At 31.3% G+C, this 18057-nt stretch overlaps 1 protein-coding gene across 2 annotated transcripts; it reads left to right on the top strand.

Annotated features, from left to right (window-relative positions):
- Positions 1-11013: 11013 nt before the first annotated feature.
- On the top strand, positions 11014-17644 carry LOC145051281 (uncharacterized). 2 transcript variants are annotated; one of them, XM_078999348.1, is made up of 7 exons: positions 11014-11233; positions 11296-11428; positions 15529-15686; positions 15788-15860; positions 16005-16199; positions 16548-16641; positions 16797-17644. In XM_078999348.1, exons 1-7 carry the CDS (start codon positions 11031-11033, stop codon positions 17522-17524), a joined length of 1584 nt encoding a protein of 527 aa, XP_078855474.1. In that variant the 5' UTR covers positions 11014-11030; the 3' UTR covers positions 17525-17644. The 2 variants fall into 2 exon arrangements, with proteins under 2 accessions (XP_078855474.1, XP_078855475.1); XM_078999349.1 differs by having other exon boundaries at positions 11162-11201.
- Positions 17645-18057: the final 413 nt, after the last annotated feature.

The raw sequence follows: 18057 nt of genomic DNA, 5'->3' as shown, positions 1-18057 counted from the left end.
TTGGAAACCCTAATGCAATCAAAACCCTAATTTTGGGAAATTAATCGGGACACACAAGAATTATTTAATAACTTGAGATATTAAATAATAAACTTTGGCAAAGATTAATCTAAGCGATAATGGACTTAATGGATTAAGTCCTTAATGGGTTAAGTAGGAAACTTAACCCTAATCATCATTTTATGTGAAACCCTAATTTCACTTGGGTTTATTGTTGGGCCTTTCTTTTGGGCCTTGAGGGTTGGGTAATTAATGGGCCATCCAAAGTCAAGCCAACAAACTAGAATAATTTAATGGGCCTGGGGTAAGGCCCATGTAAGGGGCTTGGGCCCAATTTGGAAAATTAGGCCATAGATGGGCCATAGTTTGGGCCTTAATGATTATATGTGTTGGGCTTTAGAATGAGACCATGTGTAGGCCTAGGCCCAATTTGGAAAATTGGGCCATGTGTTGGGCTTTGATTTCTAATTGACTTTGGGCCTATGGATTGGGCCTTGGGCTTGAATAAGTCAAGCTAGGGGTAATGTAGTAATTACCCAAAGAATGTACTTATGGTTATGTATTGGGACCCAATTATTAATTGGGTGTTATTTTGGTGTTGATAGTTCGGGAATCTGTCAGCCAGCAGCTGGCGTCAAGTCTACGGGACTTCAGCAAGTGTGGGATTGTGTCTTTGGGACTTCAGCAGTGCGAGGTGAGTTACCTTCCAGTAGCGGTGGGTCTACGGTCACAATGTCGGCCCACCAGTAGGAGTTGTATGATAGATGATTGTCTCTGTGATATTCATCTAGGGTTGCTACTACCTGTGATGTGTTATTGTGCTAGTATGATATGATGCTATGAGCTAGTAACAGTAGGGGGAGATAGTCCCCCGGATTACCGGTCGATAGGGCCGAAGGGGCGGTCATGCCCAGCCACGTTAGACAAATTATGTGATATATTTGTTATGTGGTAGTAGTAGTAGGGGGTGAAATAGTCCCCAATACCTGGTCGAGAGGACCGAAGGGGAGACCAACACCCAGATATGCTAGTCAGTATCCGGTCGAGAGGACCGAAGGGGAGGCAAGCTCCCAGATATACTGGTCAGTATCCAGTCGAGAGGACCGAAGGGCATATCAGCTCCCAGATATATTAGATATATTAGACAGTATCCGGTCGAGAGGACCGAAGGGGTAGGTTGGGCACCCAGATATGCCTGGCAATATATGTATGTCATTTGATTGTGTGGTATGTGGTATGATGGGGGAACTCACTAAGCTTCGTGCTTACAGTTTTCAGTTTTGGTTTCAGGTACATCGTGTTTAAAGGAAAGTAGCCGGCTTGATCGCAGCGCATCACACTATGGTTTTGCGCACATGGGATCTTGGGATTACACTCTGATATTGTTTTATGATAACATGTTTGATTATTTCTACTTTGGTTTTGACATGACATGATATTACAAATGTTTTTTTACACTGTTGGTTTTATAATGACGTATTTAAAAATGAAATTTTTGGCCTGTATTTTTGGGATGTTACATTTAAAGTCATTGTCCTACCCATTCGGCTAACGACCCTCCACCAGTCAAGGAAGCAGTGGGTCAGAATGGACACCCATTAAGCTGCCATTTTATAGGCAACAACCTTATACCCGCTTATAGACCGACTTCGTGAATGAGGCCTACTAACGGTAAAATGACTTTTGTTCTTATATATATATATATATATATATATATATATATATATATATATATATATATATATATTATTAACATATAATATTATAAAGTATAAGAGTTGAATTTTAACTTTTAAAATTCTAGGGGTTGGAACTAAAGTTTTTAAAGTGACTTTACATGTTCCAAAACTTGAGGGCAAGTTTTGTAACTCTCAAAACTTTTCATCTTTCATAATTTATGAGTTAATGGATTAGTAAAATGAGAGACTTTTCATTTTATGTAACCTATGTGTTTAATAATGGACTTTAAAAGTGAGACTTTTGGTAATCCATAACTAGAGGAAAAATTATGGATTCCATTAAAACACATCAAGATCAAGAATTCAACTACTAAGCAAGTTACAAATAGTTCCTATGATCTTCTAAACTCATAAGTTCATGAATGTTCATATCAACAATTTCAAGAATGATAAATAAACCATAGAAAACTTGAAATTTTGATATTAGCCATTGAAAATGGATTAGCATAACCATTACACCATCTAAAACAAGTTTTACAACACCAAAACAGTTTAGGGTAATGTTTCTAGTCCATTTATGGTAGCAAAACTCGAAAAACTTCACTCTGACAAGCCAACTCATCGAGTGCAAAAACCGACTCGTCGAGTTGGTTGAATATAGGTATGGACTCATCGAGTCACCCCATGGATTCGGCGAGTTCACCCAGGCAGAAAATAGTTTTTTCGATTTTCTTAACAAGTTTGCATCAAGTATCAAATAAACAAGCTTGGGCTCTGATACCACTAAAGGGTTTTGAGAATTCTAACACTCCTAAGGTGTACATGCAACCCTAAAAACCTTGGATCTATGTTTTACTAAGATACATGCAAAAATGATTTTCCAAGGTTCTTAACTTAACTAGCATGGCATGGGGAACTCTAAAACATAAATGCTAGTAGAAGAACATACCTTTTAGTTGCTTGGATTCCTTTAGAACCTTGTGAGCCTAGAACCTCAAGTGTAATGTCTCAAATGTCTCACACAACACCACAACACATAGAATAACTTTGAGAGAAGATCACTTACACCTCAAAATCGGCTAGCCCTCTATTACTTACTTGTAGTGCCGATTTTGGTCATCCATGGGGTCTTTATATAGTTGTGTCACAAGTAGGGTTACACCATGTAAACCCTAATTGTCATGGCTTTTCATATTCCATGATCCATGGGTTTGTAACCTCCATGGACTATCCATGGAGCACCTTATGGGTTTTAACTCAATCCATACAAACCATGGATCATTAGCCCAACTATATAAGAATAGATGATTTACACAATCAACCCCATATATTTAATTAGTCTCTTTTTGATCACTTAATTAATTGCAAATTAATTCTTTGATCAATACTAATTAAATAATATTATTAATATATTAGAACTTATAATATATTAATAATCCTTAAGTGTCCTTTCTCTCATTTAGTATATCCAAGTGTTGCAATGCCATGCAACCCAAGTGGACCATTCCAACCGGGTCAAGTACATTCCTGAAATAGTTATGAACTTAGACACCTAATCCAACATGAACATCAGAGAGTAGTGTTTCGACTTTTTTGGTCGTATCCTTGCAATTTTTCTATGATTCCTTGACAACTTTGTTTGTTTTTGCAAGGTTTACAGCATGCTCTTTTGTCAAAGTTTCAAGTAAAGTTTTATAAGACTCAAGAGAGTATTCTGAGTTAGAGGAAGACTTGGATGATTCAAGCAAGGAATCCAACTTTTCATGAAGTAGCTTGAACTGACGTTGGTCGTTGGGGACTATAGTGAAAGTCTTCAAAAGCATCCCAATCATCACCAAACATTATATCATGATCATCATGGTGAAGAGGTGAGATGGGAGTGAAACCAACATGAAAAGAGACACCAGAAGCACCTCTCTTCGTATCAGATACACTGGCAGTTACTAGAGGTGTACTAGTGGTTGTTGTTGTTGCAGTAGACTCTATAATAGAGAGTTGATTATGAAATAGACATTGGTGGTTGCGAAACTCCCACAGAAAAATTCAGATAAGGAGCTATCGTGACAGGTGTTGTAGTAGTAGTAGGAGAAGGTGGAGTAAAATCCTTGAAAAAGTCATCTGTTATGGGAACAGAAGTTGGCACTAAAAAAGTTACCTCAAGATTATTTGTTGAAGGCTCCGAAACCATGGGTTGTAACTTCGCAGTTGTGTCTTCAGTCTCGTGTTGTACTTGTTCTAGCATACGAATGCCAGAGATGGTGTGTGAATCTAAATCCTCCTCATTATCTGGTGAAGGGGAACTTGGATTACAAGTGTCTTGCTTGACTTCCTTCTTTGGAGTGTGAGGAGGCTCGGAGGGTCCATCCTTCGCTTTTCATTTACCCCATTTCTTTAGCTTGTCATCCTCTTCTAAAGCATTTCTCATCTCAATGATTAATGGATGAGGATCGGATGTCGGTTGTCTGCGATACTCGGTGATAACTTCACTGTCTGCTGAACATTATGAAGCATGGTCTCTGGAATAGATCCAATGAAAGAAAATATTGAACTGGTCAGACACTATAACATTTGAAGTGTGAAAAATGGGAATTACTGCAATCGCCAAACCCTGGAATATTGTGACGATCTATTGCCTTCTGAACAAGGATAGACCAAAAACAAGCACAAGATATCTTCGTGTGCCTTGTTACAGATAGAGGACTCTGAACTAGTTGAGCCCAAAGGATTGGACGATAATATAGATTGATCCCATACTAAATACCATAAAGAATAGTAAAAAAAAAGCTTACTTGCACTATCTGAACCCGTTACCCTCTCTGAAAAACTCTTGAAAATTAGGGTAAACAACCCATTCCACATAGGAGGAAGGTTGGGCTTATTGAACTTGGATAAAATCGCAAGATAGTCTTTGTAACCCATCTGGTAGAACATCTCCAGAATAGCAGAAGAGGAGATGGACTCTGGATCGATCATATCCCAAGCTGATGGAAGCCCAATAATCGATGAAATTTGGACTTGGTGATGGATGTTTATTGATTACCAAGCTCAAAAGTAACAATATCACTATTCTCTTATCTGCCACCTGTACTCTCTCTCTCTCTCTCTACTACATTATACTTTAATTATCTTTTTCTTTTAATTAACCTTGAATAATATTATTTAATTTAATAATTAATTAATACACTAGTTACAAGCCATCAAGAATGTGAAGAAATCCCATATGAAATGCCTCCACAAATCGAGTCTCAAAAGTATATAACATTAACAAAAGATGGTAATGCTTTGCAATCACCCTATATTTTGGCATATTATAAAAAATGACTTTATTATCTGATTATAAAATCCTCCTTCATGTAGAGTTTAATGGGTCTGGTCCAAAACGGGATACAAATTGCAAAAGCTCTATTCTCACAGATCATCAAACACTATCTGCTTATTATTACTTCAGGAAACCTTCTTCGGCCCTTAGGTATCAAATATTCTACATTTTTATTCTGTGTTGAATAAGTATGTTGCTGTTTTAAGGTGTAACCAATGTTTTTGCAACAAACTTACGAACGTTTTTATATTTTTCGGAGAAAAGAAAAAGTCAAGAATAAAAAATGAAATCAAAAGGAAACAGATTATAAGTAAAAAACACAAGTATAATGCTATAAGTGAGTATATTTCTGAAAGTACAATCTTTGAATAGGAAAAAATGAAAAGAACAAGATTTAGTTAAAACTCACTCAAACCCACGCCAATAGCGCCGGAGGCTTCGCTAGTTTATATTTTTTTTTTTTAACAATGAACCTTTAACACATGTAATTAGTAACTTACATACCAATAAATTTCAATAAGTTACAAAACTGGTCCATGTGGTATGTTGTTTTATTAAGGTTTGGTCAAATGGCAAAATTATCTATTAAAATCTAACAATTGATTAGTTAGATTTTACAATCTACAGACCAAACTCGTTATGAAATGTCAAAAAATCAGCAAAACATTTGTAATTTAGTATTTATGACATGTGAAGTTGGTTATAAACTTTTCGTGGTTGATTAAACCATTTTCAAGTAGCTGATTATGGGCATGAATATGTGGAATGTGTTAGGTACAAGCTTGTAAAAACACAGTTGACACTGGTTGATGCATCTTCAAGTGGTGAGGTTGCAAGGCTTAAAGCTCCCATGGGGATTGTTAAAGGGGAAACTACTGATGGGTTCATTTTATTGTTGTACATGTTTTGTTTTTCTATAATAAATATTATGTAATATTAGCAATGTATTACATTTACTTACTATTGGAATAACTATTTGTATTTGACAAATTAGTGCAATGAATTATCTTTCTTATTTATTTTATTTTATTTTGTATTATGAGACTTCTAATATTTATTTAATTTGAAAACTAAAAATTCTATCAAAATATATAATTTTTAAAACATTTAAAATTATGACACGCAAAAATGTGTGTCGTCATTTCTTTATTATAGGGGTTTTAATGATACGCAATGCGGGTCGTAATGATACACAATATGAGTCGTAAATGTGTGTCATAAGGTTACAAAACGCAAATACATGTCATCTTCTTTATGATAAAGCCTTCCTTGACATGCATTGTGTGTTGTAAGAGCGCGTCGTAAGTGCACGTTGTAAGGTTACGACGCGCAAATGTTTGTTGTCTTCCTTTATGACATGGTCTTACTTGACACGTATTTGCATGTCATCTATAACTTTCTATTATTTGTAGTAGTGATTATACACCAATTAATACACACGGTACAAAATATAGTACATACAATTGTATAACTTTCTATTATTGTTATTATTATTACCTATATTATTTTTATTATTATTGTTGTTGTTGTTGTACACTTTTTATTTCCTATTTGTTGCTGTTTTAATACATTTTTTTTCTAATTTATTATAATTATTATTGTAAGTATTTTTATTTTTTATTATTGTTATTTATATTATTATTATCATGGTTCTTACTTGTTATTATTGTTGTTGCTATTATTATTATTATTATTATTATTATTATTATTATTATTATTATTATTATTTATTATTATTATTTGTATTAAGATTAATTAATTTATTCTTATTATGATAATAAATATTAATAATAATTATGATAATTAGTAATTAATAATAAGGAGAAGAATTAAAAATATTTCAAAAATAATTATATGTAATAACAAATACAAATAATAATTGAATTATATTTATACTATATAAAAATTATTTTCTAATAAAGTATTTTTTTGCGTAATTTAACATTTGTTTATTAATTATAAGTAAGAATAAAAATATTAATTCTATAATAGTTAGAAGAACTGTATCAGTTGGTAAATAATTATAATTTTTTAATTAGGAAATTAAAAAATTATTTAATTACTAACACTAATAATAATAATCAAATTATATTAATATTAATGCTAAAAATTTGAAATTAAAAACATGGTCTATGCTATGCTTATTTTGGTTAGTTGTCAACACCTCTCTACAAAAGGATATGACTGTATACGAGAGGTATAGTTATCAACATAAACGTTTACCTCAAGGTATATTACGGTGACGTGTCTGCAAAAGTTACATGATATTGTACATATTGATGTTATATCTTATCCCGTGAATTCAATCTTAAATCTAAGTAAACTAAAAAATCACAGCACTTGTGATTCCACTCGTTTGTAGACCTGTCTAGAATCCATGATACGATAAATCATTTGATTGAAATGTAAATATAGTCATGAAATGCATCTGCTTATTCAAGATTTCCCTAATAAATATTCAAGTGCTTTACAAAGTTGTACATATATGAATAATGTTCTTTCGTGGGTTATGTTTTGAAGATATCCAATAATGAATCTCATAAATTCATTAATATCACCAGGAAATGACGTGAGATTTGCTATAAATGAATAAAGGGAAAATGAATCAGGAGGGTAACCAACTGTTTCATTTGTTCTCATTTGGTCAATTTCCTTTTATTTGTACTCAATATATCATCGGACTTCTTGTTTGTATTCGTCATAACCCTTTGACTGAGTATCACAGGTCAAAAGCCGGTAAAAATGGTTAAGGTGAACTCAAACAACAAGTTCGATGATATATTGAGTACAAAAAAAAGGAAATTGATCAAATGATAACAAACACAACAGTTAGTTACCCTTAACTGTTATTTTCCTGAGAAAATTTTTATGATCCAAACAATCTCATGGAAAAGTTAAACAATTTATAAATAAATTTTTATTTTTTAGTTATAAATAAGCCCAATAGCCCACACAAGCCCACTCTAAAAACATAGATATAAATTACACCTCATCGGATACATATTAGAATTGAAACTCTCCTACTAAAGTTGTTAAGGCTAAGGGGTATGGTTACCACCAGCCTACTCAAAAAGTGAAGCCACGTCAGCGACACATCACCTTCACTACTAACCTACTATCAACCCACTAACCCTTAGAAATGGTTACCACTCCATAATATTTTTTTTTCTTTTTTAAAATTTTGAATAATATTAAATTAAATTAAAAAATAATTCAAATAAAACACACATTAAAAACATTAAATTAAAAAACATTGCATTAATTTTTAAACACACAAACTTAAATCCTAAAATATTTAAAAAACAACACTAAAAAAAATCCTGAATTACTTATTTTTCCTAAAATACTTAAACGACAAAAAAAAAATCCTTAATTACTTATTTATCCTAATTTACTTAAAAAAACACACAACAACTAAAACATAAATATTAGAACCTAATCCACATACTTAGCACGGACACGTTGTTGGATTTTGATAAATATCGTGGGATTTTCGGGGTCGAGATCCGGTAGGGGCTTCGAGTTTATGATTTGAAGATAGGTAAGAGCGATTTTTTGGCGACGAGCTTCCTCCGTCGATTCGTATTTTGTTTTCTAGAAAACTTAAAGTTTTATCTATTGATTCCACAAGGCTGTCGTCGCTAGTTGCAGTTGCTTTCCCGCTTGAAGACGTCGCCCATTTTGCTTTGTCCCTTCCCGGTGGTCGACGGAGTTGGACTTCACATGGACCGTCTCCCACGGCAACATCGACGTCATCATTGAGGTCTAACCCAAAACCCGTGTCCGATTCAGAAGTTCTTGCTCTTTTGTTGGAGCCGGTGGTCGAGTCCGAATACGATGTCTCCGGATTAAGGACCCATTTTGGACCTTGACGGCAAACTTCCCATGCTTTTTGGTGACCAAATGGTTTACCGTTGTTGGTCACTTTGAATTGGTAGCACGCGGTTGATAAAATGTTGAAATCGTTGGAACCACTTTTATGCATATTTTTTAGATTTATAAATATGCCATTAAACTTTGTGCAAATCGCGCGAAGATCACGCCATTTCCCGTTGACCGCGTCGTAGGACCGATCCGTTTTCCTTCCAAGTAGCGCGTGAAAATGATCCAAAACACGATTCCAAAAACTTCTCCAGTTTGCGCGTTGCCTCTTCTCAAATCACATGATATGAAAATCCAAGCTTTTACTAAAGCTTCTTCCTCTTCTTCGTTCCAAGTCGTTGCTTTCTTTTTCCCATTTTCTTTTGGTCGCATTCTTTAGGGTGATTGTGGTGTTTCTTGGACAAGTACATCGTCCTTGTCGAGGTTCACGGTTTGGGATTGAGATAATGGGATTTGAGACGATTGAGTTTGGAATTGTGGAGAAGCTTGTTGTTGGAAACCTTGGAATTGGGGAATGAATTGTGGTTGTTGTTGTTGGAAAATTTGTGGGTTGTAGGGAAGGTTAGTGAGTAAAGGTTGTTGTTGGATTAGAGATTTCAACAATTGCATATAAGCTTGATAATCATTAGGAGTGTTTAGGGTGTTTGGAGTGTGTGGAGTATTTTGGTTGGGATCCATTTTTTTGAAGAAAAGTGAAAGAAAGCAGAAGTATTTTTTTTGATTTGGAAGTGTAAGTGTGAAAGTGTTGGTAAAAGTGTGTGTGTGTGTGTATATATATATATATATATATATATATATATATATATATATATATAGAGAGAGAGAGAGAGAGAGAGAGAGAGAGAGAGGTTGGTTCAAATGTTTCTCACATCTATTGTGTGCTAGAATGCACAAATAAGATTTGAGTAAACATTAAATGTATATTAAATGATATCTATATTTATAATTCCTTTTTATGGAAAGTAATTTAATTCGTAATTAATGTCAATAATAATATTCTTTCAGAATTAATTCATATGTAAAATAATAAGAGTGTATTCTAGGAGAACGAGAGTATATTCTACTAAAATACACCCTCATTCTTCATATTACATACAACTTTATTGTATTTTAAGTGAGTGAGTCCTGAAATAATGTTATTGCTGACATAAAAACCTAGATACGAATTCATTTTGAAAGAATTTTATTGCTGACATTAATGACGAATTTAATTAATTTTCCATAAAAAAAAATTATAATTATAGATATTATTTAATATACATACAATTATGGAAACCATTTAATATCTGTCTTATTTAATTAAATAATAATATAATTTTACTAAATTCTTATTTGTGTATTCTAGCACACAATAAGTGTAAAAAACACTTTATTTATATATATATATATATATATATATATATATATATATATATATATATATATATATATATATATATATATATATATATATATATAAAAGATGTTATTTAAATTTAAAATTAATTTTTTTTTGTTTAAGATGCAAACGGTCAAAAAAAGATACTTGATATTCTCTCCCTTTCTGATTCGCTGTCTTCGTCCGTGATCCCCACTACGCTACAATACACCTACGCACGCCTGGGGCGGTGTTCACGCATAGGTGACCTTGCCACGTAAGCCCCACGCGTAGCCACCATAACTCGATACCGTTTAGCCTAAGATTCGAACCCTTATTTAGTTTTACTTTTACAGATTGATGGTTTCTTTGTACTTGAAAATTTTAGTCACAATAACGGTCAAAACTACATAAGAAAAAGAAAACGGTCAATGTTGATCTACCATAGTACCATACTATCAGTTTTGTTCCACCTTGGCCATATACAAAAGCTTTTTTTCCCGTGATTTATGGAAGAAAGCCAAGAAAACGGACAAAACTGTGCCGACAAAGGTAGTTGTATAAAATGGAGCTAAAAATTTCTAGAAAAAGAAACATCGGCCTATCTACTGTTCATTATAATATCTAATGTAAAGAAACATGGACAATCGTAGTATGTCTAATTTGGGGGCTGGACACAATACTATTATATAATTGATCCAACATGTCGATAAACGAATATTCAAAAATGTTGTGCATGAGACTGTAATTTAATAGAGACGGATAGACTAAAAAACTAACCCGGAGTTCTGTAATGCCGGTAAACTACCGTTGGCCCCATTGCTCCTACGATCGTTGTCATCATAAAAAATTCTTCTTTTTTAATTCCTGCCACTACAATACTCGAGATGAGTATTTATATATATTTTACATCGTTTCAGGGCTTTCATCCTTGATCAGTGTTCGCATAAGCTATCTAAATATTGTGAGACCATTTGTTGAATCTCTTCTCGACAGGTACAATTTTTCTTTAGTTCTATCCAGTCGCTACTGATTCTTTATTTACTATTCTTTTTCAGCAACATGCATAATAATGGAGCATCCTACAGTCCGAATTGGGTATATGACAGTCCAATCCATTCTGATGTAGAGGCCAAGCTGAGGCGTCTCTTGGTTGCAGCAGGGAATGCTGACAAAATACTTGGAATCCAGGTGCATATACAACACTATTTTATTATTGTTATGAATGGAGAGCCAAGTATATTTGGTTTACTATATTATTTATGAAGATTAGTGGAAGACAAATGCAAATTTATTTTACCTGGTCCCCTTTACATCCCTCGATAATGTCAAAACAAGTTGTTATATGCTTTATTCTTATCATACAAAATAAGAATATCTTCGGTAAAATTCAAATTTTTGGCAATACTATATGTTTTAATTCCAAATTAATTTATTTTTAAATATAAAAGGTTGTATTCTGAAAATTTTCTTTGGATTAAAACCCGTAACAATTTAATTTAGGACTATTCACTAAATTAACTCAAAAAAAGGTTTGCAAAAAAACCTAAGTATATTTTTATTATTTCTATTTTATTAAAAATATAAGTAGATATATTATTTTTAAAATTTGTATTACCTTATTATTAATATTATTAAATAAGTATATATAAACATATATTCTAACGCTATATAGAATAAGGTTCACATATAAATGTTAGTTATTGTGGTGCTATATAATCAATTTTGGCCCAATCACCATCCAAAGGTAAAATAGGAAAATCGTATAGTATTAATTCAATAATTACATATTATATTCATTTTTTTTTGGAAGGATATCGTATGAGTCTAATCCCCCCCCCCCCCCCCCCCCTTTTCTCTTTATTGTCTTCTACATTTGGTTTTCAGTTTTTTTTATCCAACAATTATTCTTCATCTTCTACCTTTCACTCTCTGCTTGCTTCTTCTTTTTTACTTTATTTAGACCTGCAACATACATTTATTATTTTAATTGTCTCCTCTTTATTCCTTCAACATCTGGTCTTCAAATTTAACTAACCACTATATATCGTCTACTATCTTTGGGCTCCTTGTTCTTATCCTTTTATTTAGACCTACAACTCAAGAAATAAAGAAAGGGAGTGTTGTTTTTGTTTTTTTTCCTTAAATGTCTTCATTCTTAAAGAATGTTATTTACTTTTATTCCATGTTGGCATATATCATATGCAATATATCGTGAAATTAATAATATTATTCTTTAGGTATATACCAAATAATCCACAATATTTTAGAATATGTGGATAAAAACCTACACATAATCAAACTTATGATTTGAATATATATATATATATATATATATATATATATATATATATATATATATATATATATATATATATAGTTTTTTTTTCAACTGATAAGGATGCTCCTGTTTTTGGATTAAAGTAATAATTACATTCTTTGAGAATATATAAGACATGCTCATTTGTTCATACTTTTAACAAACATTAAGTGTTACATCTATATAATTCATAAACAATAGGAAGAAAATTACTTTTTATCAAAGTAACCACAAATATTCTTAAACAATATGTATTTTATAATTGATTTTCTTTTCCCGTAACTTGTTATAATCAAAAGCATACAAACAAAAAAAGCTTGAGATTCAAACTTCTAGTGTGAAAAAGATGCATATAAATAGTTAAATTATTTAAGGAATATATGATGTGCTTCTCATCATTTCTTACTTTTATCATAAAATATGTTTGACATCTCCATAATTATTAAAAAAATGACGAAAGCTACTTACAAAATAGTATTATAAAAATTCTTGAAGAATATATCTTGTGCAATTACTTTAATATTTTTCTTCAAAACTTGTTCCTAACAAAAATCATAGGAACAAATAAACTCAAACAAAACAACATTAAAAGACATACTACTTGTGTTATTAAATAAACTAATTCGATGGTATATGTGAACCGGTTGCTATCAAAACATAACATAATTTTCAAAATAAAATAAAATAAAATAAAATAAAATAAAATAATCTTTGAGAGTTTTCTATTCATCAAGAATACATGATTCTAATAGAAATATATAAATAAAAACGACCTTAGTCAATTAAATCAAAACTAATGAGAATAGTCATTCAAATGCTTTAAATTTAGTAGATAAATACACGATTCAATCAGAAATAATGAAAATATTAATCAGTTATATTACATATATGGTTCATAGTTTAAGAATATGAAACAAAAATGTGATGATGGAATCTTCAATTTATATCATTTTCATTATTCTTGGTTTGTTAATCGTTTCTTCACATGATCAGACCATCACTACACATTCCTAAGAAATGATATATAATGGATTGAAAAAAATAGAAGTCTAAACATATTAATCAACCATTCCTAATTTAAATTCTTGTGACATAAGGAACTGTATGCAGGATTTTATCACTCAATTTATTAAAGATTATATAAAAATTTAACTAGTTTTCCCTCCATTCTTAGCGATTAGATTTTATAATCTAACAATTCGTATTAAGTCATAAACCCACACTATACTTAAGTTCACATTTAATCATATATATATATATATATATATATATATATATATATATATATATATATATATATATATATATATATATATATATATATATATATATATATATATATATATATATATATACCTTAAAAATGTTTTTAGTTCTTTTTCATTTAAACGTATTCATGTGTATTCATAAATACATTTATGAAACACAAATGAAAAAATACTTTAAAAACTTTTTCTAAATTGGGTATATATATATATATATATATATATATATATATATATATATATATATATATATATATATATATATATATATATATATATATATATATACTTTTTAATAATATTAATAATAATGAATTTTAAAAATAATATATTTATTTATATTTTAATAACAACAACAATAATAATAATAATAATAATAATAATAATAATAATAATAATAATAATAATAATAATGTGTTTTTTTGAAGAATATTTCTAATCGTTTGGGCCAATTTACTAGGTAGTCTCTACTTAAATTGTTCTGTGTTCTAACCGGGGAAAAGTTTCAGAATGCTAACTTTTTATTGGATTTTAATGCCATATATATATATATATATATATATATATATATATATATATATATATATATATATATATATATATATATATATATATATATAGGTTTAAAAATGTTATTTTTTGGGTTAAAAATAATTATTTATAATATAATTTTATATGTCAAAAACAAAAATGTTATCACACCTAAAAAACGTTATGCTAACAACTTAAAAACATGATTTTTTGTTGATTTTAGGAAACTCATAATCATTACTATTATTTATTATTTTTATATAACTATTATATATATATATATATATATATATATATATATATATATATATATATATATATATATATATATATATATATATATATATATATATATATATATGGAAAAGTTTAATAGAGAACCATAATTATGGGTTATTCAAGGAACCAAATTTTTTTTTTCAATTTGTAGAGCTTATTGTTTATCGAAAAAAAAATCTAAAAATATTTAAATTCATATATTAACATTGTAAATGTGAAAAATACTTTTCGGATTCACCTTGTGAATTTGACATAAATAAAAAATTTCGAATTTTATATCATTGGAAAAAGGATAAAAAGTTATAAATTTCTGTATTTTTAGTTTTTTTTTTTTTTTTATAAAAAATAAGTTTTAAAAGTTGAAAAAAAGATTGGTTCCTTGGTGTTATATATATATATATATATATATATATATATATATATATATATATATATATATATATATATATATATATATATATATATTAATAGGCCCCATGGGGGTTCGGGACGAGAGTGGCTATCCCTTGGCGACCTCCAAAATTATAATGGGGGTTAATCTTGCCACGGTCCCCAATTTTTTTAACAAATTCCCCTATTTGGGATCCGGGCCTCAGGGATAAGGATCCTACGGGACTTTTTGACGTCCAAATGTCATACTCCTACCCAAAATGGTTAAACATGGTGGGACACGATATTCTCTTGATTATGTGTTTAATTGTGCAAAAGAAGCTAATGCTTTTATTATCCTCTTCATCGAATCTATACTCAAAAAGCTTGTACATTCTTGTGCACTCATGTACAGCGACATGATGTATGTGCATGCTTAAGCACGTTAATGAAATATCTAGAACGTGAATTAATATGTGTTTTACTGATCGATTGTATAACAAAACTCCGATCATTATGTTTCTTAGGTTTGTGCCTACAAAGAAGGGAAAGTGATCATTGATACTGCAGCTGGAGTCATGGGAGCAGATGACCCTCGTCCAGTTCAGCCCGATACCTTATTTCCTGTTTTCTCTGTAACTAAGGGTATCACAGCAGGAATGATACATTGGTTGGCTGATAAAGGGTATATATCTTAGTCTATTTTATATTTTTAACACAACAAAGGGAGCTATATTGTATCATGTCATGCAAGGAAATATTTACAAATATGTATTTTCCTTATAGGAAACTAAAGCTTGATGAAAATGTTGCAAACATTTGGCCGGAGTTTGGTACAAATGGAAAAGATCAGATAAAGGTTCTCCTTTTTTACATGTACAGTAACATTAGTAATGTTATGCGAGATACCTAGGGACTTTTTTATTTGCCCATCTTCTAATGTATATTTTCTTTGTAATGTTACAATTATGTGTCCATATGTAACTTTTCCTTTCTCTTGTAGGTTCATCATATACTTAATCATACATCTGGTCTGCACAATGCTCTTGCTGACATGACTAAAAATGATCCTATGTTATTTTGTGATTGGGATGAGTGTATAAAACACATTGCATTGGTTGCACCAGAGACCGAACCTGGTCGTGAACAGTTATATCATTATTTGGCGTATGGATGGCTATGTGGTGGAATCATTGAGGTACCATTACATGCATCTTCTAATTTTAAGGTTATTTTTTATGATGGGGATTAGAAGGCATTAACAACTTCTGCATTAACAAGAAATTTAGACAAAGTCCTTTTCCCATATTGTTCTTTTTGGGTAGGACAAAAAGTTTACAATTTTATCTGGTTGATCTAATCTACAATAAAAGCAGTACAACAACCTATTGTATCATGTTGACTGTTGAGTTATAAATGGGCCCTTGATCGATGCCTCTTTGGCTCTTTGTGTTCTATTTGACTAAACGTGGAAGGAATGGTGTCATATATATCTTCTTTTACTATTTTATTATTTTCACTGACGTATGCGTTCTTGAACATGCAGCATGCATCCGGGAAGAAGTTACAAGATATTCTTGAGGAAGCATTTGTTCTTCCACTTAACGTGGAAGGCGAGTTTTATATAGGGATTCCCCATGGTGAGATTCATTAAAAAACAAACGAATAAGAAAGACTTTATATTCAGTCACTTATTGCTGTAATTGATAACAAATTAAATCTTGGTTTTTATTTATTTATTTATTTTGTCTTGTTTGATAATTGATAAGAAATCTTGGGTTTTATGTCCATTCAGGAGTGGAATCTCGTCTGGCAACTCTTACGTTGGATAAAGATGGATTCAATATGTTTGCCGCTCTAACTGCAACGAGTGAGTTTAAGGCTGCGGTGCCTTCCTCATTCATGCCCAGCATGCTTGAAAGCCTTATTTCCTCATCAAACACGCTCAATGTTCGACGTGCAATATTACCTGCATCTAACGGACACTTCTCAGGCCGTGCATTAGCCCGCTACTATGCCGCCCTTGTGGACGGTGGTGCTGTCCCTCCCCGCCATTCATCCTCCCTCCCACCACTCGGAAGCCATCCTCGAATCCCCATTACTGACAGCCAGACCACAAACTCTAAACCCAATATTTACAAAGGAATACTAGAAACCGATGACACAAGGGATGCAATCGACACTAAAATCTTTAGCAACCCGAAATCTAAAATTCATGATGCTTTCTTGGGAAACGGAGATTATAAGGATTTAATCTTACCGAATGGAAGATTTGGTCTTGGGTTTAGGAGGATTAACACGACCGATGGTTCCATGATTGGGTTTGGTCACGCAGGCTTAGGTGGCTCGACGGGATATTGTGACATAAACAACCGGTTTTCTATTGCGGTAACCATAAACAAGTTGACTTTTGGGCCTTTGATCTCGGAGATAATCCAATTTGTTTGCTCAGAACTTGATCTTCCTGTACCGGAAGATTATGCAGCATCTTGGGAGTTCTTGAAGAAACCAGTGATCAATTAGAGGAGGTTTCGTCGAAAATTACACATACATACTTGAGCACTATTTGAGATATGAGCTTTATTTTACATGTAATTTTGTTGTAACTTTGAGTTGTTAAATGAAGTATAAATTATAAGTCGATACTATGGGAATAAAAGATGAGAATGGAATGACTAAAACTATGACTAAAAAGATTTTTATAAAAAAGTTGTACATATATAACTAAAAATCCTCATAATAGGTAGGGAAGTTTTAGCGGTACTTTTACCCAATATACTAGCAATTTTGTAAAAATAAGTTTTCAAAAATAAGTTTTTTAAGTATTTATTTTTTATCTTAGACATAACCTGCAAAATAATACATGTGGTATGTTTTTTATTTTTTTTTGAGGTTTAATCTAAATCTCCACATTTTTGGTTTCATGGCCATTTTGACCATTTTTCTATATGGTTCTAGCCCATCTCAAAACTAAAATTATTGTAATACACTTATGTATTTATTTTTTTATTTTTCTTTCATTCTTTATCTATTTAAATAATTAAAAAAACTTCACC

This window comes from Lactuca serriola, chromosome 5 (assembly GCF_051521515.1).
Source record: "Lactuca serriola cultivar US96UC23 chromosome 5, Lser_US96UC23_V15, whole genome shotgun sequence".
NCBI lineage: Eukaryota > Viridiplantae > Streptophyta > Magnoliopsida > Asterales > Asteraceae > Lactuca > Lactuca serriola.
The sequence above is the reverse complement of the archived record's forward strand: the minus strand, read 5'-3'. Positions and strand labels throughout refer to the sequence as shown.